The 25,263-nt window shown below is 40.9% G+C and overlaps 1 protein-coding gene across 7 annotated transcripts in view; it reads right to left on the minus strand.

The window, feature by feature from the left end:
• Window positions 1-8,044: 8,044 nt before the first annotated feature.
• UBXN2A (UBX domain protein 2A) overlaps window positions 8,045-25,263 on the minus strand; it is a 71,360-nt gene continuing 54,141 nt past the window's right edge. For 6 of the 7 annotated variants that reach the window (XM_008952376.4, XM_055108177.2, XM_034952692.3 and 3 more), the window contains exons 5-7: window positions 23,533-23,670; window positions 21,758-21,916; window positions 8,045-9,203 (exon numbers count right to left, since the gene is read on the minus strand). In XM_008952376.4, the coding sequence (XP_008950624.1) occupies window positions 9,008-9,203; window positions 21,758-21,916; window positions 23,533-23,670 (493 nt within the window). In that variant the 3' untranslated portion in view covers window positions 8,045-9,007. Of the gene's footprint in view, window positions 9,204-17,767; window positions 18,737-21,757; window positions 21,917-23,532; window positions 23,671-25,263 lie in introns of those variants that run through there. The other variant, XM_057301334.2, reaches the window with a different exon arrangement.

Below are 25,263 nucleotides of genomic sequence, written 5' to 3' on the forward strand. Positions count from 1 at the left end.
CCTAGAATGTAAAACTTATGAAAAAACAGGAGCAAGGGCCAGGCACGGTGGCTCATGCCTGTAATCCCAGCTACTTGGCAGGCTGAGGCAGGAGAATCGCTTGAACCTGGGAGGCGGAGATTGCAGTGAGCCAAGATCGTGCCACTGCATTCCAGCCTGGGCGACAGAGGGAGACTCTGTCTCAAAAACAAAAACAAAAACAAAACCAACCAAACACAAAAAACCCAGAAGCAACTCTTCATCATATTGGGCCAGGCAATTGTTTCTTAGGACGCCAAAAGCACAAGCTGGATGAACTACAAGTTTTCAAAATGAAAACCTTTGTGCTTTAAACGATTCCAACAAGTGGGTATAAAGACAACCCACACAATGGGAGAAAAGGGATTTGTATTGGAATCAACTTTCACAACTCAACAATTAAAAGACAATCCAATTCTAAAATGGGCAAAGAATTTGGATATTTCTCTAAAGATATACAAATGAACAGTAAGCACATGGAAATACAAATCGAAACTACAGTGAGACACCATTTCATATCCACAGGGTGGCTGTAATTAAAATGAGACAAGTATTGGGGAGGATGTGGAGAAATCAGAACCCCTATACACTGCTAGTGGGAATGGAAACTAGTGATGGTCCTTTGGAAAAGTTTGGCAGTTTCTCAAAGTAAAACGTGGAATTACCACATGACCCGCAATTCCACTCTTAGGTGTATACACCCTACAGAAATGAAAACATGTTCACATAAAATCTTGAACATGAATGTTCATTAGCAGCATTCATATATATATACATATATATATATGTGTGTGTGTGTATATATATATGCCAAAGAGGACACAAGCCAATGTCCATCAGCTTATGAATGAATAAATATAATGTGGTATATCCATACAATGGACTACTATTGGGCAAGAAAAAGGAATGAAGGACCAATGCATGCTACAACACAGATGAACCTTGATGACAGTATGCTAAGTAAAAGAAGCCAGTCACAAGACTACAAATTGTATTATTCCATTTATGTCAAATGTCTAGAATAGGCAAATAGAGAGAGACAGAATGTACATTTGTAGTTGCTTGGGACTGGGCTAGGGAGTGACTGCTAAGGCGTGTGAGGTTTTAGAATGGACAAAAATTTTCTAAAATTAAATTGTGATGGTTGCACAACCCTATAAATACACTAAAAACCATTGAATTGTATACTTTATTTTTATTTTATTTTATTTTTTGAGACAGAGTCTTGTTGCCCAGGCTGGAATGCAGGGGCACGATCTCGGCTCACTGCAACCCCCACCTCCCGGGTTCAAGTGATTCTCCTGTTTCAGCCTCCTGAGTAGCTGGGATTACAGGCAATGCGCCACCACGCCTGGCTAATTTTTGTATTTGTAGTAGAGATGTGCTTTCACCATGTTGGCCAGGCTGGTCTTGAACTCCTGATCCTCAGGTGATCCACCTCGGCCTCCCAAAGTGCTGGGATTACAGTGAGCCATCGGCCTAGCCTGAATTGTATACTTTAAATGGGTGAATTGCACAGCATGTGAATTACATCTCAATAAAGCTGTTTAAAAGGAAAGATATCTGCTTCTTCCTATTGGCTGAAATACAAATGTGTCGGCTGGTGCTAGTGCAGCTACCCTGAGACCCCAAGTCTACAGAGTGATGAGACTGGCAGATCAACAGTACAGGAATCTGATGATTTTATGAGGTTGATCTACCAGCCCTGAACTGCTTCCCTCTGGACTTTTGCATGGGAAATAAAATTTGACCTTGTAAGCAACTATTATTCTGGATTTTCTGTCATAGCTAAATCTAATCCTAAAGGATACACTACCCAGTTTAGAGCAAGTCATTCCATTTTATATGTCTTAATTCCTTAATCTACAAAATGGGTACATTTTGTTTCCCTGATTGCAAATACAAGGATAGATTAGATAATGCATGTGCTAAATATTTAATTCCTTGGAAATTAAATATAAACTAAAGCCAAAGTTTCTTTAGATAATCTACTTTTACAATTTGTGGTTTTTTTTTTTTTTCCTTTCTGTGGAGAATAGGATCTTCCTATGTTTCTCAGACTGGTCTCGAACTCTTGGGCTCAAGCTTTATTCCTGCCTCTGCCTCCCTAAGTGTTGGGATTACAGGCGTGAGCCACTGTGTTCAGCTAGATAATCTACTTTCAAGTACATCCTACTGATATGCATTTTTAAAAGGTTTGGAAATATTGCATTCTCAACACTTGTACTTTGTTGTTTATACTACTGCAATTTTAAGTTTGAAAGGCAGCAGGTAAAAACAATTTTAAAAATTAAAAAATGACTGGGCACAGTGGCTTACACCTGTAATCCCAGCACTTTGGGAAGCTGAGGTGGGTGGATCACCTGAGGTCAGGAGTTCAAGACCAGCCTGACCAACATGGCAAAACCCCGTCTCTACTAAAAAAAACATAAAATTAGTCGAGCATGGTGGCGGGCTCCTGTAATCCCAGCTACTTGGGAGGCTGAGGCAGGAGAATCGCTTGAACCTGGGAGGTGGAGGTTGCAGTGAGCTGAGATCGCACCATTGCACTCCAGCCTGGGCAACAAGAGTGAAACTCCATCTCAAAAAAAAAAAAAAAAAAAAAATTAAACAATAACTCTTTTGGACAGCAAAAAATGTAATTATAATAAAAGTCATTTCCCTAACAGTCAGTATTCTATTTAAAGTGATGGTAAGTTCATAATGTAATTTTTAATGCAAAAGACAAATTAGATTTCAATAAAGTAGGATTAAATAACAAAGGCAGCTGCCTTTTAATTAAAACAAGACTAAAAGCTGATATACTAAAAAATATCTGAAAGGATGCACATCAAAATGTTACTAGTAGTTTTTAATTTCTAATTTTTATTTTTTACTTTTTTCTTTTTCTTTTTTTCAAGACAGAATCTTGCTCTGTCGCTCAGGCTGGAGTGCAGCCGCATGATCTCGGCTTACTGCAACCTCTGCCTCCCGGGTTCAAGCGATTCTTCTGCCTCAGCCTCCCCAGTAGCTGGGATTACAGGCGCGTGCCACCATGCCTGGCTGATTTTTGTATTTTTAGTAGAGACGGGGTTTTACCATGTTGGCTAGGCTGGTCTGGAATTCCTGATCTTGTGATCAGCCCACCTCGGCCTCACAAACTGCTGGGATTACAGGCATGAGCCACCGCGCCTGGCCTTTTTTTTTTCACTTTTTAAAAGAGACAAGTTCTCCCTGTGTTGTTCATGCTGGAATGCAGTAACTACTCACAGGTGTACTACCACTACTGATCAGCATTCATTCTTGCTCCTTTTCCAATGGGCAACCTGGTAGTCCCCCGTTCCAGTGAGATCACCAAATTGATGCCAAACTTAGTGCAGACACCTGACCGACTGGCAGAGCACACTATACCCCAGAACTTCTGGGCTCAAGCGAGCCTCCTGCCTCAGTCTCCTGAATAGCTGGGACAACAGGCACGCACCACTAGGACCAGTAGTGGTTATATGTGAAAGGCAGAATAATAGGTGATTTAAGGATCATTTTAGCATATCTGCATATTATAGTTTTCTATAATGAATATAAATTATCTGTGCAAAAAATACATTAAAACAAATGACAAAGCCAAATACTGGTCTACTGAATAAGCCATTTCCATCTGAAGGTTTAGTGCAATGAGCAATTTTTTCATAAAATGGTTTGTACTTAGGAAAAGAACAAAGGAGTAAACCCTATTAAAGAGTCTTCATGCTAGTTCAGCTGATGACACAAAGAATAACTGAAAAATTAAACATATCATTGAGTTAGTATTCAAAAATAGCACATCTTTACATCTCTGAGTATTAAATGAAAGTAATGTTGGTTAAAGCAAAAGCACCTAATAAATGTTTGTTGATTATCAAACTGAATGACTCTGCCAAATAAAATGACAAGTGTATTTGCATATAACTATTTTATAACAAGGGTAAATGATTTCACAGATCCTTTTAATGAACAGTATTTCATTAACAGTTCTTCAACTGTCAGCAAAAGATTGCTCTCAAAATACTTTAAGGCACTGAAATAGATGCACACATATTATCAACATGCTGAAATGTCATGAAAAATTATACTGAGAGAAGTATATAAAATAAGATTATTTTTTAAACTGAAAAAAAATGCATAGTAATTAACCAATAAACCACAATCTGTAACATTAGATATGTATTTCTTTTTTTCTTTTTTTTGAGACGGAGTCTCGCTGTTGCCCAGGCTGGAGTGCAGTGGCGCGATCTCGGCTCACTGCAACCTCTGCCTCCGGGGCTCAAGTGATTCTCCTGCCTCAGCCTCCTGAGTAGCTGGGACTACAGGCGCACACCACTACACCCAGCTAATTTTTGTATTTTTAGTATAGACGGGGTTTCCCCATGTTGACCAGGATGGTCTCGATCTCTTGACCTCGTGATCCATCCACCTCAGCCTCCCAAAGTGCTGGGATTGCAGGCGTGAGTCACCGTGCCTGGCCTAGATATGTATTTCTATATATCAGCCCTAACAATTATTTTCAAGAAACTGAAGACAGTTTTGAAACAATTGCTTAGGTCAAATTGTATGCCCCATCTAAGGTGATTATTTTCAAGTTTTCCTTCCCTTAGCAAATTCAGTTTGTTTTCCAAAGTCAACCTCTTTTGATAATTATACACATTTAACTAACAATTTTACAACGTTTAAATTCTCAGTTAAAAAGCTTTACTGGATGATTCTCATTGTAGAAAATCTTTGAGAATATTATTCGCATTAATGAACGTTTCACAGTTAGAATAATGAAGGTTATTGATGACAACAGGTCTTTCTCCATAGGACCCTTACTGGGATGTATTCTACAGGTACATACAAAAGAACCTCCCGTGTATCTTCTGGTTAAATAATTATAAACCGGAAAATCTACCAAAGAGGCTTTTCTATAGGTACACAGGAAACATTCTCAATGAGAGACCCCTACATGGAGAATCATATGTTGACTATAATTATGCAAATAAAAATGCTACATGATAGGCCTATATGAAACATTTTCTTAGATTCCTGAACATGTATTAACTGTCATCCTGTTATTTTCTATATCAGAAAGATAAGCTCATTGACTTTATCATTGCCCCGTTTTTTTTTTTTTTTTTTTTTTGGTAGGAACATTATTTTTGTTTCACTACAGAGAGGCTCTAACACTGCTGTGTAAACATTATCAACAATAATTATTGATTTTCTATTATGTACCTGTTCATTTCTAAGAGTAATGGACAAAAGAAAAGGCTCTCCTTTGTCCTCCCTCTCTTCCTAATTAAAAGAGCCTTCTGCCCCATGGAAGGCTGGGAGCTAGGAAAAGCAGCATTCTCACAATAGACTGCAATCAGAAGATAGATTTTATGTCAGGTCATCTAGTTACATAGATATTTCCCTGTTGTCATTCCTGAGTCCTTAGTAAAAACCTTAATTAAATGTTCCAGCCTTGTCTCGGCTGTGCTATAGGAGGTAAAGCACAAGTTTATGTCATGATTGGTTCAGTGACAAAAGGGAACAGACTCTTTCCAAGAGCAAACTGGGTGACAAGGATAAACTTAGTGGTCTAGCAGATGTGTTTCAGTGGAGTCTCCCACTGTCCATGGTGAAAGCATGCAGGTTTTATTTTCTCAGGGTAAAAGCTTAGGACAGAATTTCCTGAAGAAAGGTACTTCCACCACATACTTAAGAATCACGTGAGATTAAAAATGCAGAGATCTGAGACCCATCACAGATACAGTGAATCAGAATCTTTGTGGTAGGTGGCAGGAATGGCATTTTTGAAAAGCTGCCCCAAATGATTCTGAAACTAAGGCTTGAGAATCATTGTGAACCATCACTTTATATAGATTGGTTCTCAAAGTGTGCCTGAGGGATCCCTGGAGATTCCCAAGACCCATTCAGGGCGCTGTGAAGTCAAAACGTTTTTCATAATCATACTAAGGCATTATTTGCTTCTTTTCATTCTTTCACCAGTATACAGAGGTGTTTTCCAGAGTCTACATGATATGTGACTGCACAACAGACTGAATGTAGAAGACATGAGAACCCATCTATCTTCTTTATGACAGAAAGTAATTCCCCCCCAAAAACCGGTCGCTTTTCTCACTAAATCATGTTTTATAAGTTATTATTGGCTGGGCACAGTGGCTCACGCCTATAATCCTAGCACTTTGGGAGGCCAAGGCGGGCGGATCACCTGAGGTTACGAGTTAGAGGCCAGCCAGGCCAACATGGCGAAACCCCTTCTCTACTAAAAATACAAAAATTAGCCAGGCGTGGTAGTGGGCGCCTATAATCCCAGCTACTCGGGAGGCTGCGGCAGAAGAATCGCTTGAACCCGGGGGGGGGCAAGTTGCAGTGAGCCGAGATCGCGCCATTGCACTCTAGTCTGGGGGAAAGAGCAAAACTCTATCTCAAAAAAAAAAAAGTTATTATTATTACGGCAGGGTCTTACTCTGTTGCCTAAGCTAGAGTGCAGTGGCGCAATCTCGGCTCACTGCAACATCTGCCTCCTGAGTTCAAGCAATTCTCCTCCCTCAGCCTCCCTAGTAGCTGAGATTACAGGCATGTGCCACCACACCCGGCTAATTTTTGTATTTTTAGTACAGACATGGTTTCACCACATTGACCAGGCTGGTCTCGAACTCCTGACCTCAGGTGATCTGCCCGCTTTAGTGTCCCAAAGTGCTGGGATTACAGGTGTGAGCTACCGCACTAATTTTTGTAATTTTTATAGATAGAGTTTTGCCTTGTTGCCCAGGCTGGTCTCAAACTCCTGGGCTCAAGTGATCCACCTGTCTTGGCCTCCCAAAGTGCTAGGATTACAGGCGTGAGACACCATGTCCAGCCAGAAGTTATTTTTAAATGAATAATTTTTTTTTTTTGAGACAGAGTCTCGCTCCGTCACCAGGCTGGAGTGCAGGGGCGCAATCTCGGCTCACTGAAACCTCCACCTCCCGGGTTCAAGCCATTCTCCTGCCTCAGCCTCCCACGTAGCTGGGACTACAGGCGCATGCCACCACACCCAGCTAATTTTTTTTGTATTTTTAGTAGAGACGGGGATTCACCATGTTGGACAGGATGGTCTCAATCACTTGACCTTGTGATCCGCCTGCCTCAGCCTCCCAAAGTGCTGGGATTACAGGCGTGAGCCACCGTGCCTGGCCCATAAATAAATATTTTAAAAATTTAATATTTAATATAATAATATATATAGCTCACATAAACAAATGGTCTTGAGATAAAAATGTTTGAGAGTTGCTGTTTCATAGCAGGCATCTCGCACCCTATGAACATTACTGCTGCTATGGACCACTTAGTTCCTTGGCACACTCAATGCATGCTTCATTTTAAATCTGATTCAATAGATCATTTGCAAAAAAAAAATGTTAAACTTATTTTCAGGTATGGGGATTTAATCTGACAGTGAAAAATTGAGGTCTAACTGGATTTAGTTAAAGTCTGAGATATAAAGCCTGTTTTTCTTCGTGATATCAAAATGAAATAATCTTTAAATGTATTCACAAGTTGACTCTGATGTATGAAACAGAAAACCAGCTGGGCACGGTGGTTCACACTTGTAATCCCAGCACTTCAGGAGGCCTAGGCAGGCAGATCCCCTGAGGTCAGGAGTTCGAGACCAGCCTGACCAACATGGTGAAATCCCGTGTCTACTAAAAATGCAAAATTAGCCAAGCATGGTGGCGCATGCCTGTAATCCCAGCTACTTGGGAGCCTGAGGCAGGAGAATCTCTTGAACCCGGGAGGTGGAGGTTGTGGTGAGCTGAGATTGCGCCACTGCACTCCAGCCTGGGCAACAAGAGCGAAACTCCGTCTCAAACAAACAAAAAAGAAACAGAAAACCATACTTTATATGATGCATTTAAAAAATACTAGTAATGTGACACACACCGGCATTATATTCTAAGTGAGTGGTGGCAAATGAATGGCTAATCCCAAATGTTAGCCAAAAACAAATCCATAATTTTTGAAAGAAAATAAAATGGAAAGGGAATAGGCTTTCTAGAAAGATAATTTTCTTTTATTACATTTTTATAAAGTGTAGAAATGTGAGTAGGCAGATTAATCTTGATACTATACTGAGCTACACAATTTTATTCTTTTATTTTTTAAATTAAAAAAATATATAGACAGGGGTCTCACTCTGTTGACCATTCTGGTTTTAAACTCCTGGCTTCAAGTGATCCTCCCATCTCAGCCTCCCAAAGTGCTGGGATTACAGGCATGAGCCACTGCACCCGGCCACAATTATTTATATTTATTTTACTTTATTTTATTTATTTTTGAGAGGGGGTCTTGCTCTGTCGCCAAGCTGGAGTGCAGTTGCTCAATCTCAGCTCACTGCAACCTACACCTCCCAGGTTCAAGAGATTCTCCTGCCTCAGCCTCCCGAGTAGCTGGGACTACAGTTGCGCACCGCCACGCCCAGCTAATTTTTGTATTTTTACTAGAGATGGGGTTTCACATGTTTGCCAGGATGGTCTCAATCTGTTGACCTCGTGATCTGCCTGTCTTGGCCTCCCGAAGTTCTGGGATTACAGGCATGAACCACTGTACCCGGTCGTATTAGCTATTTAAAAACTCAGACAGCTAACATTTAAATAAATCCCTGCTGTCTGGGAATGATGTCTGAATGAATATTGCGAATACATATGCTAATTTATACCATATTAAGATTCTAAACAATACAGCTATTTAATATATCTTGATAACTGGTATTTGAAAATAAGTGTATTTTTCTGGGTAGTCTTTTGGAGAAAGTGCACTGAATATAGTTTCCAGTCATATGCTACTTTCTTAACTTGTACTTATCTAAACATCTTCTCATCAGGAGAGAGTTCAATAGTACTCGAACCAAAAGTCTAGTGAGTCTGACTTCTCCAATCCCCAATTTTGGTTTGCATGTCCACTTACAACCATCATTTCTCTGCAAATTTTCCACTTAGTCTATCAAAAATCAGTGCTCTGAAAGTTCTCTAAAAGATGCAGTTTTTTGGAGTCTCTGAATGATGACAGCATTCTGTAAATCTGCTTCTTCCAGTGTGAGTGTCTCATCTAGCAACCTGAGGACAGGAAGAGCTGTTGCCAGGGAAAACGGAGGACTTCTTTGAGATCCTTGGTATTTTTCAATGAAGTCTTTGATATGGCTTACTCTGTAAAACAGCAAAAACTATTAATATAATTTTATGAAAATTTGAATTACCTAATTTATAGTAACAACAACTGGTAAAAGTATCTGGATATGTTATTATTAGAGATAGTGTCTTGCTTTGTCACCCAGGATGCAGTGCAGTGGTGCCATCATAATAACTCCTGGGCTCAACTGATCCTCCTGCCTCAGCCTCCCAAAGTGCTGAGATCACAGGCATGAGCCACAACACCCAGACTCTGGATATGTTAATATATAGAATAACTGAATTTATGATATAACTGATTATTTGGGCTATCTTTTAAAGTTTGACTCCCAGAAATTTGATGACAATACTACTACTACTGTTAATTATCTTAGGTAAGATAATTAGTACTATGAATTACTACTGTTAATTATCTTAGGTAAGACAAAGGAATTATGGCTATGTTTTACAGAGGCTGTCACAATTGTATCATGATCGTCATGTAGCCATGGATTATAGAATGCATCCTCATTTCACAGATGCTAAAATGTGAAAAAATGTGCAACTCAGAATTAATGAAATATGCCTATCACTAAAGAAAGAATTCTCTCAATCAATTGACTAAAATTCACTACGTGCCACTTTATTAAACCTGTAAGGGCTACCAAAAAAGTCTAAGACCCAGTCCTGTGTATTCATTTGGGTACCAAAAATTGGATAACTAAAGGTTAAAGCTTATGTCAAAGAACATAAATATAAAAGCAAGAAAACAAAGGTTAAAAGAACTGGGGAAAGATTTCTGGAGGTGGAAGGATTGGAGTGTGGACTTAAAAGACAGGTCCAGCTGCTCGGGAGGCTGAGGAGGGAGACGAAGGTTGATCCCGGGAGACGAAGGTTGCAGTCAGCTGAGATCATGTCACTGTACCCTAACCTGGATGAAAGGGTGAGACCCTGTCTCAAAAAAAAAAGATTCTTTTTTTTTTTTTTTTTTTTGAGATGGAGTCTAGCTCTGTTGCCTGGGCTGGAATGCAGCGGCGTGATCTTGGCTCACTGCAACCTCCACCTCCTGGGTTCAAGCAATTCTCCCTGCCTCAGCCTCCCTAGTAGCTGGGATTATAGGCGCCTGCCACCACATCCGGCTAGTTTTTGTATTTCTTAGTAGAGATGGGGTTTTGCCATGTTGGCCAAGCTTGTTTGAACTCCTGACCTCAGGTGATCCACCTGCTTAAGCCTCCCAAAGTGCTGGGATTACAGGTGTGAGCCACCGTGCCCAGCCAAGATTCTTATCCATTATTCTTCTCTGCTTTTATATTTTTCAAATGTGTCTTCGCAAATATTATATGACTTATTTATTTTCTGTCTCTCCTGACTAGAAATTACACAAAACAAGTATTTTCTGTTTCTGTTCATAGATACATCCTTGGTGCCTAGAAAAGTACCTATCAGAGATACAATAAATATTGGATGAGTGAAAAATAAATTAAAAAGCTCATGTATCAATGATGATGACAACCAAAAACTAGAAAGTGGAAATGACAGAAACAAAAAACAATGTTGAGAGATATTCTATATTTATGTATTAAGTTAGAAAATATTAAAATAGGCCAGGTGTGGTGGCTCACGCCTGTAATCCCAGCACTTTGGGAGGCTGAGGTGGGTGGATCACCTGAGGTCAGGAGTTCAAGACTAGTCTGGCCAACATAGTGAAACTCTGTCTTTACTAAAAATACAAAAATTATCTGGGTGTGGTGGCGGTCACCTGTAATCCCAGCTACTCAGGAGGCTGAGGCAGGAGAATCACTTGAACCCAGGAGGCGAGGTTGCAGTGAGCCAAAATGACGCCACTGCACTCCAGCCTGGGTGACAAGAGCAAGACTCCGTCTTAAAAAAAAAAAAAAAAAAAAATATTAAAATAAATAAAGTTCTGGCAAAACTAATAAAATCAAAACAAATGCAATATATAAAGGCTTTAGAGGCCGGGTACGGTGGCTCACACCTGTAATCCCAGCACTTTGGGAGGCCGAGGCAGGCAGATCACGAGATCAAGAGACTGAGACCATCCTGGCCAACATGGTGAAATTCCGTCTCTACTAAAAATACAAAAACTAGCTGGGTGTGGTGGTGCCTGTAGTCCCAGGTACTTAGGAGGCTGAGGCAGGAGAATCGCTTGAACCTGGGAGGCAGAGGTTGCAGTGAGCCGAGATTGCGCCACTGCACTCCAGCCTGGGCGACAGAGCGGGACTCCATCTCAAAAATAAATAAATAAAAATAAATAAATAAAGGCTTTAGACTGTTCACATTCTTAAATCCAGAGATATAAGAAATCAGATGTGCTTATGTAAATTGCTATTTTATCACAGCCTTAACATCTAATTTACCAAAAGAAGAAAATAAATCCAATGAAAGTATAAAGGTGTTTTCAGAAATAGAATTGACTAAGCAGAAAGTTAGTATTTAAAGAGACTAATAAAGATGAACAAATCTGACAAGATTTATCAAGAAAAATAGGCTGGCTCACACTTGTAATCCCAGGACTTTGGGAGGCCAAAGCAGGAGGATCACTTGAGCCCAGGAATTCCAGATCAATCTAGGCAATATAGCAAGACCCTATCTCTAAATAAAAAAGAAAACAGCACTGGGCGCAGTGGCACATGCGTATAGTCCCAGCTACTTGGGAAGCTGAGGTGGGAGGATTCCCTGAGCCCAGGATTTCCGGGACTGTAGTGTGCTATGGCAATCAGGTGCCCGCAGTAACTTTGGAATCAATATGGTGACCTCCAGGTGAAAGAGGTTCCCTAAGGTGGGGGGAACCAGCCCAGGTCAGAAATTGAGCAAGTAAAAACTCCTGTGCTGATCAATAGTGGGATCGCACCTGTGAATAGCCCCGCCAATCCAGCCTGGGCAACATAGCGAGACCCCATCTCTTATTAAAAAAAAAAAAAAAAAGTCTGGGCATGGTGGCTCATGCCTGTAATCCCAGCACTTTGGGAGGCTGAGGTGGGTAGATCATGAAGTCAGGAGTTCGAGACCAGCCTGACCAACATGGTGAAACCCCATCTCTACTAAAAATACAAAAATTAGCTGGGCATGGTGGCAGGCGCCTGTAGTTCCAGCTACTTGGGAGGCTGAGGCAGGAGAATCTCTTGAAACCGGAAGGTGGAGGTTGCAGTGAGCCGAGATCGTGCCACTGCACTCCTGCCTGGGCAACAAGAGCGAAACTCTATCTTAAAAAAAAAAAAAAAAGAAAAAGAAAGAGAAAAAAGAAAACAGAAAAAGAGAAGGCATAAGTGAACAACAATAGGAATGCAAATGCAGCATAACTAAAGATTCAGCAGAGTGTAAAAAGACATTAAGAGGGCTGGGCATGGTGACTCATGCCTGTACTCTCAGCACTTTAGGAGGCTGAGGCAGACAGATCACCTGAGTTCAGGAGTTCAAGACCAGCCTGGCCAATATGGTGAACCCTGTTTCTACTAAAAATATAAAAAATTAGCCGAGCATGGTGGCACGCGCCTGTAGTCCCAGCTACTCGGGAGGCTGAGGCAGGAGAATCACTTGAACCCAGGAAACAGAGGTTGCAGTGAGCCGAGATCATGCCACTGCACTCCAGCCTCGGCGACAGAGCAAGACTCTGACTCAAAAAAAAAAAAAAAAAAAAAATTAGCCAGGCGTGGTGACGCACACCTGTAATCCCAGCTACTTGGAAGGCTGAGGCAGGAGAATTGCTCGAACCTGGGAGGTGGTGCAGGTTGCAGTGAGCCGAGATTGAGCCACTGCACTCCAAATTGGGTGACAGAACGAGAATTCATCTCAAAAAAACAAATAAATAAAAAATAAAAAGACAATAAGAGGATTTTGTTTTGATCATTGATGAAATGGCTTTTATTGAAGTAGTGCTCCTAAAAATATTGCTATAAAAGCTGGACAATATACAGACTTAAAATGCTTTGACGTAACTATTTTTCAACTTTACAATGGGTTCATCAGGGTATTAAATGCATTTTCTTTTCTTTTTCTTTTCTTTTTTTTTTTTTTGAGACAGAGTCTTGCTCTGTCGCCCAGGCTGGAGTGCAGTGGCGTGATCTTGGCTCACTGCAAGCTCCACCCCCCGGGTTCACACCATTCTCCTGCCTCAGCCTCCTGAGTAGCTGGGACTACAGACGCCCGCTACCACGCCTGGCTAATTTTTTTTGTATTTTTAGTAGATCCGGGGTTTCACCATGTTAGCCAGGATGGTCTCGATCTCCTGACCTCGTGATCCGCCCGCCTCAGCCTCCCAAAGTGCTGGGTAAATGCATTTTCAACGTGGATGGGCTTATTGGGACATTACATCATAAGTCAAGGAGCGTCTAAACATAAAAGCGCTATGTGAAAGCACTGAAGACCAACCAATGTAAATGATCTGAGAGCCCTGTAGGAAGGAAATGCTCAAGGTGAGCTCCACATTTACACTGGTTTTTTCACTGAGGGCACTTTCCAATTTGTAGCAGTGAATTAGGGGGAAAAAAAAAAAGCCATTTCACTACACCAAGGAGAGACAAGAAGCTGGGATTTATAAGCCAAAATCCTGAAACAGAGGGACCCACAAAGAAACGTGACCAGAAAACCATAACAAATTCTTAAGTTATTGGCTAACTCCTCAGCTATTAGTAGAATGAGAATTCAAAGAACCCAACAGAAAACAGCGACTGAGGAGAGATTCTAGCAGCTCCAAAATGCTGGGCACACAGACTCTAGAGTTTAAGCTCTGCCAGTGTGGAGGAGTCTTGGTAAACACCCAGGTTTTCACCACTTCTAAGGGTCAGACCCTAAGGTTCAAGTCCATGCTCTAAAAGCAAAACAGATAACCAACCAGCCCCAGTAAAGTCTACAGTCAATCCAACTAACTCTTAATAAAATCAACATAATCCATTAGGAATCTGTCTGACAGAAGCATAGGTATCTTTGGAGGAAGATGATGTCATCTGAAACGTCTACAATGTTTCCATAAACAAGGTCTAATGACCAGATGAATTATAAGGTATGCTAAAATCCAGAAGAAGCAACAGATACAATAAAAAGGTGAGGAATTTCACCAGACACCTGAAAAATAACAGACTCAAATGAAAAGTCTACAAGTGACAGTAGAATTGAAAGTAAGAATTCCAACACATGTATTTAACAGACCAGACCAATACAACAGATTACTGAACTGGAAGACAGGTCAAATAGAAAATATGCAGACTGAATCAGAAGGAAAAAGAAGAAAAAAATTAGAAAAGAATATAAGATACACTGAAAACATCTAACATACATGTAAATAAAGCCACAAATGCCAAAGACAAAAGAGAATAAAATACGAGAACATTTCCATCAATACTGGCCAAGAAACTCCCCAAACTGACAAAAAACCTTAACTATGGATCCAAGAAACTCAGCAAATTCTAAGCAATATAATGCAAAGATAACTAACACCTAGGCACATCATATTCAAACTATTAAAATCTAAGAACAAAGAGAAAAATTTTAAACTGAGAGGAAAAAAGACTTAATATCTTTCAAAAAAGCAAGAAAAAGGCTGACAGCTGATTTTTGAGTAGGAGAGTGGAAGCTGGAAGACAACATATGGGCATTCTTAAGAGCTGATGTGCTAGAAAAACCTGACAGTTCTAGCCTAGTGAAAATGATCTTTAAAAATGAAGATGTGTTCAAATCAAAGCTAAGAGAATTCATCATTAGTAGATAAGCAATTAAAGAGATACTAAAGGCAGGGCTCGGTGACTCACGCCTGTAATCCCAGCACTTTGGGAAGCCGAGGCGGACCACAAGGTCAGGAGTTGGAGACCAGCCTGGCCAACATGGTGAAACCCTGTCTCTACCAAAAAAATACAAAAATTAGCTGGGTGTGGTAGCGCATGCCTGTAATGCCAGCTACTTGGGAAGCTGAGACAGGAGAATTGCTTGAACCAGGGAGGCAGAGGTCGCAGTGTGCTGAGATCACTCCGCTGCACTCCAACCAGGTGACAGAGCAAGACTCTGTCTTGAAAAAAAAAAAAATTAAAAAATTAAAAAAATTTAAGAGATACTAAGCATAATTGTTCAGGCTAAAACACATCAAACTGGGTAAAAAACAGAAAAAGTAAAATGATATATAAGTGAATATTGTTTACAAGTAATAGCATTTTGAGGGTTGTTAAAATGTTCGTAGAAGTAACATATTTGTTGACAAAAATAGCAAAAAGGAAGAGAGTAACAGAGTGAAATTGTTGGCCAGGTGCAGTGGCTCAAGCCTATAATCCCAGCAGGTGAGACCCTGTCTCTACCAAAATATATTATATATTTAAAACAGAAAAGAAAAAGCCTGATTAATCATTACTAAATAAATGCTGTTGGCCAAAAATTTTTAAACGCTTCAGTCATTTAGGGGGCAAAAAAGCTACGTGTTTCATTGTTATTCACCTAGATAAACAAGTCAAGATTAAAATTTATTTCCCTGAAGATAAACAAATAAGCTTGGGCCAGAATAACAAATCCCCATTCCCATTTCTACATCTTTAGTTTGCTCTCCTCTTCATTTGGAAGGAATTTAGGTCACAAAAGAACATTCCAGGACACAATTTCAAACTTGTGCTTCTTCTATTATTATGATAATCAGTTGTGTGATTCCAGCTGTCTAGAATGGTTTTGACAGAAATAAAAGTGAAATGCCTTCAAGAGAGCCAAACACATAGAAAGCACCAGGTAGATGGTAGCTAAAGAAATCCACAAAACAGAAACCTCCTTGCAGAGTAAAACAGGAGGAAAAAACCCCACAAAACCAGAAACTAATACTGTTAGCCTAGATTTAAAAACAAAACTCAACTATTTACAAGAGATAGTTTTAAATACACACACAGAAAAATATATACAGATACGTTGAAATTAAAAGTAAGTAGAAAAATATACCAGGCAAATACTAATTAGAAGGAAGCTGTTATGACCATATTAATATCAGGCAGAGTAGATTTAACACAAAAAGCATTACCAAGGATTGAGAGAGACATGTGACAGTGCTAAAAAGGTTGACAGGGTTCAAGATATGCTACCCTAAAATATGGCACCTTGGCATTTGAGGAAACAGCAGAAACAGGTAGATCAGTCTCATTCTCCCCTTGCCCTTCTCCCCTCAAAGCAGACCAAAAAAGAAATTATCTGTCCTTCCTCTGAAGTAGGTCATAAAACCTTCATTTCTGAGGTATTGTTCGTATACCCAGAGGAAAGGAACAATCTTATCCTTGAAGATGCAGAGATGCCACGAAGAATCTGAATGAACAGGCTAAGCTAAGTTCCCCTTAATTTATTACCATTAGATCATACCCCTTTTGCCCTCCAATCATACTTCTCCACAAACTATCCACTTCCTCATCAAACTTAGGCCAGGAGTTCAAGACCAGCCTGGCCAACATGGCGAAACCCTGTCTCTACTAAAAATACCAAAATTAGGCTGGGCGCGGTGGCTCATGCCTGTAATCCCAGCACTTTGGGAGGCCGAGGCAGGAGGATCATGAGGTCAGGAGATCAAGACCAGCCTGGCCAACATGGTGAAACCCCATCTCTACTAAAAATACAAAAATTAGCTGGGCATGGTGGCACACACCTGTAGTCCCAGCTACTCGGGAGGCTGAGGCAGGAGAATCACTTGAACCAGGGAGGCGGAGGTTGCAGTGAGCTGAGATCGCGCCACTGCACTCCAGCCTGGTGACAGAGCAAGACTCCATCTCAAAAAACAAAACAAAACAAAACAAAAAACCCCAAAAATTAGCCAGGCGTGGTGGCAGGTGCCTATAATCCCAGCTACTTGGGAGGCTGAGGGACGAGAACTGCTTGAACCCAGGAGGCAGAGGTTTCAATGAGCCAAGATCATGCCACTGCACTCCAGCCTAGGCAACAGAGTGAGACTGTCTCAAAAAAACAAAACAAAACAAACAAACAAAAACCAAAAAAGGCCGGGCACTGTGGCTCACGCCTGTAATCCCAGCACTTTGGGAGGCCAAGGTGAGCGGACCACCTGAGGTCAGCAGTTCGAGACCAGACTGGCCAACATGGCAAACCCTTTCTCTACTAAAAATACAAAAAAAATTAGCCAGGTGTGGTGATAGGCGGCTGTGATCCCAGTTACTCAGGAGTCTGGGGCAGGGAGAATTGCTTGAACCTGGGAGGCAGAAGTTGCAGCGAGCCGAGATCACACCACTGCACTCCAGCCTAGGCAACAGAGAGAGACTCCATCTCAAAAGCAAAATAAAACAAAAAAGACAGAAAAAAAAAATATATATATATATGTATATGTGTGTGTGTGTATAAAATAAAATATAAAATCACATGCATTTCTTTTGTTAATCTGTCTTTTGTTAAAGGGGTCTCAGCCATGAATCTAGGCAATGGGTGAAGAAAATCTTTTCTCCCCAACAAAGTCAATTAATCAGAAAAACACAATTTCATCTCTGCTGGACCCAATTATATAACTTTAAAATATATAAAGCAAACATTGACAGAAGTAAATAAGAAATAGACAAATCCATAATCATAGTTGGAGATTTTAGCACAACTCTCTTGGTAACTAATAAAATAAGCAGAAAAAACGGAAGAAAAACACAATTTTTTAATGATTCAGTCCAAAAGCCACCAAGCCATTAGTAGGACAGAACATGGGAGGCATCTATTTCAGAAATGCTGGGAGTTGTGGTGGCCCATATAAGAGCTGTCTAGTGTAGGATGTCAGAGGCCAAGTGCGGTGAGGAAAAATATCCAAGCTGGTGGGTAGGAGAAGAGTAGTCACAGCTTAGTAGCTTTTAAGGACAGTTTTACTTTTTTAAACCTGACATGAATGGAATCATAGTGTATGTGTTCTATAGCTTTATCTCTACATTATGTTTTTGGGACTCATCCATGTTGATGTGTGCAGCCATAGCAAATACTTTTTTTTTTTTTTGAGATGGAGTCTCACTCTCACCCAGGCTGGAGTGCAGTGGTGCGATTTCAGCTCACTGCAACCTCCACCTCCTGGGTTCAAGCCATTCTCCTGCTTCAGCCTCCCAAGTAGCTGGGATTACAGGAGTGGGCCACCGCACTCAGCTAATTTTTGTATTTTTTGTAGAGATGGGGTTTCACCATGTTGGCCAGGTTGGTCTTGAACTTCCGACCTCAAGTGATCCGCCCCACCCCCCTCGGCCTCCCAAAGTGCTGGGATTTCAGGCCTGAGCCACCATGCCCAGCTGCAAATATTTTTTGATTACTGTCTTCCATTATAAAAATAATTATTCAGTCTACCTTTATTGGTAACAGTCCAAGTTTACATGGCTGAATCAGTCAGCTATTGCCCAGTAAAAATCACAACAGAGCAGGTTGTCCCAAGCAGAGTAAAAAAGCATTCATATGGAAGAGCAGTTGACTGCAGTGTGTCAGAACCAGACAGTGGTGAGGAGAGCATCTTAGAGGCAGCCCAGAATGTCAGTCTACCAAGCGGAGGAGGTCACTGGCATAGAGTCCTCAAGTCAAGCAGTGTCAGAGGGCATTCCAGTGAAGGGGTGCCCTGGGGTGATGATGTGTCAGAGAGCCTAGCAGGAAGAGGAGGGAATCCATATTGGAATTCAACAAGGAGAGTTAAAGCCCAAGCAGTGTGAGGAAGGCTTACATGTGGGGTAGGAGGCAGCAGTGGAAAAAGGACATTGGTCACATATAGGAAAACGGATTAAATAAATGTGTTAATTATAACTGGAGCCAGGCCTTGCACTGTAGAAGTTAGTTACAAATATGGAAAGGAGAAAATTAGAACAATCCTTATATATATATTTTTTGAGACAAGGTCTGGTTCTATTGCCCAGGCTGGAATGCAGTGGTGCAATCACAGCTTATTGCAGCCTCAACCTCCCAAGGGTACAGATGATCCTCCTACTTCAGCCTCCCGAGTATCTGAGACCACAGGTGAGTGCCACCACGTCTGGCAACTTTTTGTGTTTTTTGTAGAGATAGAGTTTCACCATGTTGCCCAGACTGGTTTTGAACTGCTAGGCTCCAGTGATCTGCCCGCCTTGGCCTCCCAAAGTGCTGGGATTTACAGGTATGAGCCACCACGCCTGGCCCTACCAGACTGAAAGTGGATGTATCTACGTGGATTCACGGTTTTTGATATATAAAATATAGAAATAAGGCCGGGTGTGGTTTGAGACCAGCCTGGGCAACAGGGTGAAACCCCCTCTCTATTAAAAGTATAAAAACTGAGGAGGATCACCTGAGTCTGGGGAGGTGGAGGCTGCAGTGATCTGTAATTATACCACTACACTCCAACCTGGGAGACAGAGTGAGACCCTGTCTCAAAAAAAAAGGAATAAATACAGATATAAACTTAAGTGCATATATATACATATACACACACACACACATATGTGTATGTATAGGTTTTCTGTGTGTGTCTTTGTTGATTTTGGTATCAGGGTAATGCTGGCCTCATAGAATGAGTCTGGAAGTATCCCCTCTTCAATTTTTGAAATAGTTTTCTTTTTGGCGTGTGTGTGTGCGCGTGTGCACACAAACAATTCTTTTCAAACAGAGGGCCTGGAAAAGCGTAGAATGAACTTGAAAAAAAATTTTGTGCTGAAAACAAGGAAATGTTCAAGAATTATGGGACCATTTCAAAATAACACAGGAATCAGTTTAAAGGACGTCTCACAAACTGTACCTGAGACAATGTGCATATCAAAATAAATAATGATGGTAAGAGTTCATAAACTATTGAATAAAATAGCAAACTATGAGTAGGTATAGACACAAATCAATCAATCAATCAATCTGAGGTCTTGTGAGCAACATAAGTATCCTATTTCAAAGTCCTTCCCACTAAATACAGATTAATTACAAAGGGAAAATGAGTAACTTTACAGTAAAGGACTCTGGTAGACACCACTTTAATCGAGTGTCAAATTTAACATCATCATAATGGGACAAATATTAAATGCTAATGACTAATTTAAAACATTAAAAATAATTATTTTATAATTATGCATCTAGTTAAACAGAAAAATGAATCAAATGATGAGAATGAAAATCCTAAAACAGACTGAAAATACTTCATTATTATTACTATTATTATCATTTTTTTTTTTGAGATGGAGTCTTGCTCAGTCGCTCAGGCTGGGGTGCAGTGGCGCAATCTCGGCTCACTGCAAGCTCCGCCTTCCGGGTTCATGCCATTCTCCTGCCTCAGCCTCCAGAGTAGCTGGGACTACAGGCGCCCACCACCACGCCCAGCTAATTTTTTTTGTATTTTTAGTAGAGACAGGGTTTCACCGTGTTAGCCAGGATGGTCTCGATCTCCTGACCTCGTGATCCACCCGCCTCGGCCTCCCAAAGTGCTGGGATTACAGGTGTGAGCCACCGTGCCCGGCCAACTTCATTACTGTTATTGTTATTATTATTTTTATTTTTTGAGACAGGGTCTCAATGTCACCCAGGCTTGCAGTGTAATGGTGCAATTCGGCTCACTGCAGTCTCTACCTCCTGGGCTCAAGCAATTCTCCTCCCAAGTAGCTGGGACTACGGATGTGCATCACCATGTTCAGCTAATTTAAAAAAATTTTTTTGTAGACACGAGGTCTCACTATATGGCCCAGGCTGATCTTGAACTCCTGAGCTCAAGTGATCCTCCTGCCTTGGCCCCTCAAAGTGCTGGGATTACAGGCATGGGCCATTGCACCTGGCCTACCTCATTCAATGTTTAAAAATACCCATTATCAGCTGGGCACGGTGGCTCGCGCCACTCTACTCCAGCCTGGGTGACAGAGTGAGACCTTGCCTCAAAAAAAAAAAAATTGTCTAGACATAATTATGTTTAGAGAACTATTTATTAAAATGTTTGGCCAGGCTGGTCGAGGTGGCTTACTCCTGTAATCCTAGCACTTTGGGAGGCCAAAGCGGGCAGATCACTTGAGGTCAGAAGTTTGAGACCACCCTGGCCAAACTCCTGGTGAAACCCCGTCTCTACTAAAAATACAAAAATTAGCCGGGCTTGGTGGTGCAAACCTGTAATCCCAGCTACATTGGACGCTGAGGCAGGAGAATCGCTTGAAGCTGGGAGGCAGAGGTTGCAGTGAGCTGAGATCGCGCCACTACACTCCAGCCTGAGCAACAGAGCGAGACTCCGACTCAAAAAAAATAACAAATAAATAAAATGCTTGGCAGGATGCGATGGCTCATGCCTGTAATCCCAGCACTTTGGCAGGCTAAGGCAGGACGATGAATTCAGTCCAGGAGTTTGAGACCAGTGTGGGCAACACAGTGAGACCCCCTTTCTACAAAACAATTTTTAAAATTAGCTGGCAATAAATAAAAATTAAAAAAAAAAAGTTAGCTGGGCAGGGTGGCATGTGGCTGTAGTTCTACAACTCAGGAGGCTGAGGTGGGAGGATTACTTGAATCCAGGACTTCAAGACTGCAGTGAGCTATGACTGTGCCACTGCACTCTGGCCTGGGCAACAAAGAAAGATTCTATCTCTAAAAAATAAACTGTTGACTGAACCAAAAAGAAAAAATGAAATTTAAACTTGGTGAAAAAAAATCAAATACTGAAATTGAAGACTCACCTATGAGAAATGTTAAATTTCTGGACAATCCTTTTTCCATTGGCCAACCAGATCTGTATATTAGTAATGGGTTCCAAGTTGTTCAGTGGAACAGCAGACAAATTATTTTTATTTTCAACTTCAATATTCTTTGCTTTAGAAACAATTTTTGGTGTGGCACTAAGGAAATACAGACAACAAAGTTAGATGTTTTTTCCATCAATAAAACTTTATTATTAAATAATTACCATAAAAATATTATAGCAAGTATAACTTTAAGGAAGATTTTTTAAGTTATATGTGTTTCTTCAGTAATAACAGAAAGATATATTATTTATGTCCACAATATATGATGGTTCTAAGAATCTGATGAAGTTATACATATCCGAGTAATTTGTAAGCTACATATATTATTACTGGTATTATTTGAGTAGTGCTTTACAGAATGGATAATTTTAAAGAAGGTTCATAGATCTATGGACTTTACCTTTACCTACTGCCCAGGTTAAATTTCTAGAAGAAATTATAAGTTCTTTATTGAGCTTAGTCCTTAGGTTATAATGAAAAAGAAACTAAATAAAGTACTTCCTGATCATTCTGAAGGATGCATCCAGATATATTTGTATGTGTGGATGAATATGTATGCACCTTACCAATCTTGATAATTTAAAATGTGAGAATTTATAAAAATCAAAGAGCTCTCATATCTATATAATCTCTCTGCATATTCTGTTAGATAGGATGGAAACTGTAAAACTTAAAAATAATTTAAGGCTTTGATACTGACACTGATTTTCATTTTTATTACCTCAAAATTCATACATAGATCACAGAACAAAATGTTGCAGACAGTGGTAACCATAAAAGAGAACAACAGGCTGGGTGTGGTGGCTCACACCTGTAATCCCAGCACTTTGGGAGGCTGAGGTGGGTGGATCACCTGCGGTCAGGAGTTCAAGACCAGCCTGGCCAACATGGCGAAACCCTGTCTCTACTAAAAATACAAAAATTGGCTGGGCGTGGTGGTGTATGCCTGTAATCCCAGCTACTAGAGGGGCTGAGGCAGGAGGATTGCTTGAACCAGGGAGGCAGAAGTTGCAATGAGCCAAGATCATGCCACTGCACTCCAGCCTGGGCAACAAAGTGAGGCTCTGTCTCAAAAAAAAGAGAACATGTACTCTACAGTGGTGAGTGCAAGGGACACAAAAGAACTTAACTATTGAATTCTGTCCTTAATAAGCCAAGCCCTTTTGATTTGAAAAAAAGAAAAACAAAAAAGCCTGCATGATTTTTTACTGTATTGCCGGCATTTCTTTTTTTTTGAGACAGAGTTTCACTCTTGTTGCCCAGACTGGAGAGCAATGGCGCGATCTCGGCTCACCGCAACCTCTGCCTCCCAGGTTCAAGCGATTCTCCTGCCTCAGCCTCCCGAGGAGCTGGGATTACAGACACATGCCACCACGCCTGGCTAATTTTTTGTATTTTTAGTAGAGACGGGGTTTCTCCATGTTGGTCAGGCTGGTCTCAAACTCCCGATCTCAGGTGATCCGCCCACCTTGGCCTCCCAAAGTGCTGGGATTACAGGCATGAGCCACTATGCCTGGCCAGGCATTGTTAATATATACTTAGGTAACTATGACTTATGTGTCCTCATAAAAATTAACATTAAAAAAAATCTGATTTCCAATGGGAGAAATGATAAGCTCCATTCATGTGGTCTACACGGGTAAAATAATGATAGACAGAATATTAGTTAAGCCTTGATCTATGGAAAACAAGACAATAGGCATATTTACCTTCCTAGTCTGTGACCCTGTCCTGAAAAGGGCTGGAACACAGGCTTCGTAGACAAACATATTTCATTTTTCTTGTCTTCAACTTTAACGTCCACCTCTTCTTTATCAAAAATTCCCTGTAATTCTGAAGGTAATTCCCTTGGAAAACAAAGAAATAAAATGATAAAGCTCCCAATGTATTTTATTTCTCTGAAAAACATTCTGTACATACAAAAAATGAATATGTAGAAATATACAGAAATATATAATATTCTATACAATGAAATAACTAAATGTATTCAAAACAATGTAAATAATATGAATACCAAAAACCCACAGGAATATAATTTTTAAGACCATAAGCTCATGAACAGCATCAGTTTTTATTATTTTTTATTGTGAAAGCATATATTTTTTAAATTTTCTGTAGAGACAGGGTCTTGTCCAGGCTGGTCTTGAACTCCTGGGCTCAAGCAATCTTCCTCCCTCAGCCTCCCAAAGTGCTGGGATTATAGGCGTGAACCACTGCCCCCCAACCAGCATGAGTTTTATAGCAGTACCTAAAATAGTACTAAAGTCATGAAATACTTGATGACCATATACTACACCAGGCTTGTCCAATCTGTGGCCTAGGACGGCTTTGAACGTGGCCCAACAAAAATTTGTAAACTTTTTTTTTTTTTTGAGACGGAGTCTTGTTCTGTCGCCCAGGCTGGACTGCAGTGGCACGATCTCGGCCCACTGCAAGCTCTGCCTCCCGGGTTCACGCCATTCTCCTGCCTCAGCCTCCTGAGTAGCTGGGACTACAGGCGCCTGCCACCATGCCCAGCTAATTTTTTTTTTTTTTGTATTTTTAGTAGAGATGGGGTTTCATCGTGTTAGCCAGGATGGTCTCGATCTCCTGACCTTGTGTTCTGCCCGCCTCAGCCTCCCAAAGTGCTGGGATTACAGGTGTGAGCCACCGTGCCTGGAAAACTTTCTTAAAACATTATGAGATTTATGAGACTTTTTTGCAATTTTTTTAAAGCTTATCAGCTATCATCAGTATTAGTGTATTTTAGTATTTTATGTGTGCCCCAAGACCATTCTTCTTCCAATGTGGCCCAGGGAAGCCAAAAGACTGGATATCTCTGTTAAATAAATAATTTGAGTTTCTTGTTTTTGGGACAGGGTCTCATTCTGTTTCCCAGGCTGGAGTGCAGTGGTGCAATCATGGCTCCCTGCAGCCTTGACCTCCTGGGCTGAAGCGATCCTCCTGCCTCAGACTCCTGAGTAGCTGGGACTATAGGCCACCATGCCCGGCTAATTTTTGTATTTTTTGTAAAGATGGGGTTTCACCATGTTGCCCAGGCTGGTCCTGAGCTCCTAGGCTCAAGTGATCTGCCCACCTCAGCCTCCCAAAGTGTTGGGATTACAGGTGTGAGCCACCATGCCCGGCCAAAGGACAAATTTTAACAAATTCTAATAAAGTAGTTGATTTATTCTGAAAACGGAAATAATACAAATTCATTTAGTATATATTTATGATTTCTGCACTTTTCTATTTTTTTTTTTTTTTTTAGATAGGGGCTCACTCTGTTGCCCAGGCTGGAGTCCAGTGGCAACAACATGGCTCACTGCAGCTGCGACCTCTTGGGCTCAAGCGATTCTCCCATCTTAGCTTCCCAAGTAGCCAGGACTACAGGCGTGTGCCACCACGGGTGATTTTTTTAGGTTTTTTTTTTTTTTTTTTTTTTTTTGTAGAGACAGGTT

This window comes from Pan paniscus, chromosome 12 (genome assembly GCF_029289425.2).
Source record: "Pan paniscus chromosome 12, NHGRI_mPanPan1-v2.0_pri, whole genome shotgun sequence".
In the NCBI taxonomy this organism is placed as follows: Eukaryota; Metazoa; Chordata; class Mammalia; order Primates; family Hominidae; genus Pan; species Pan paniscus.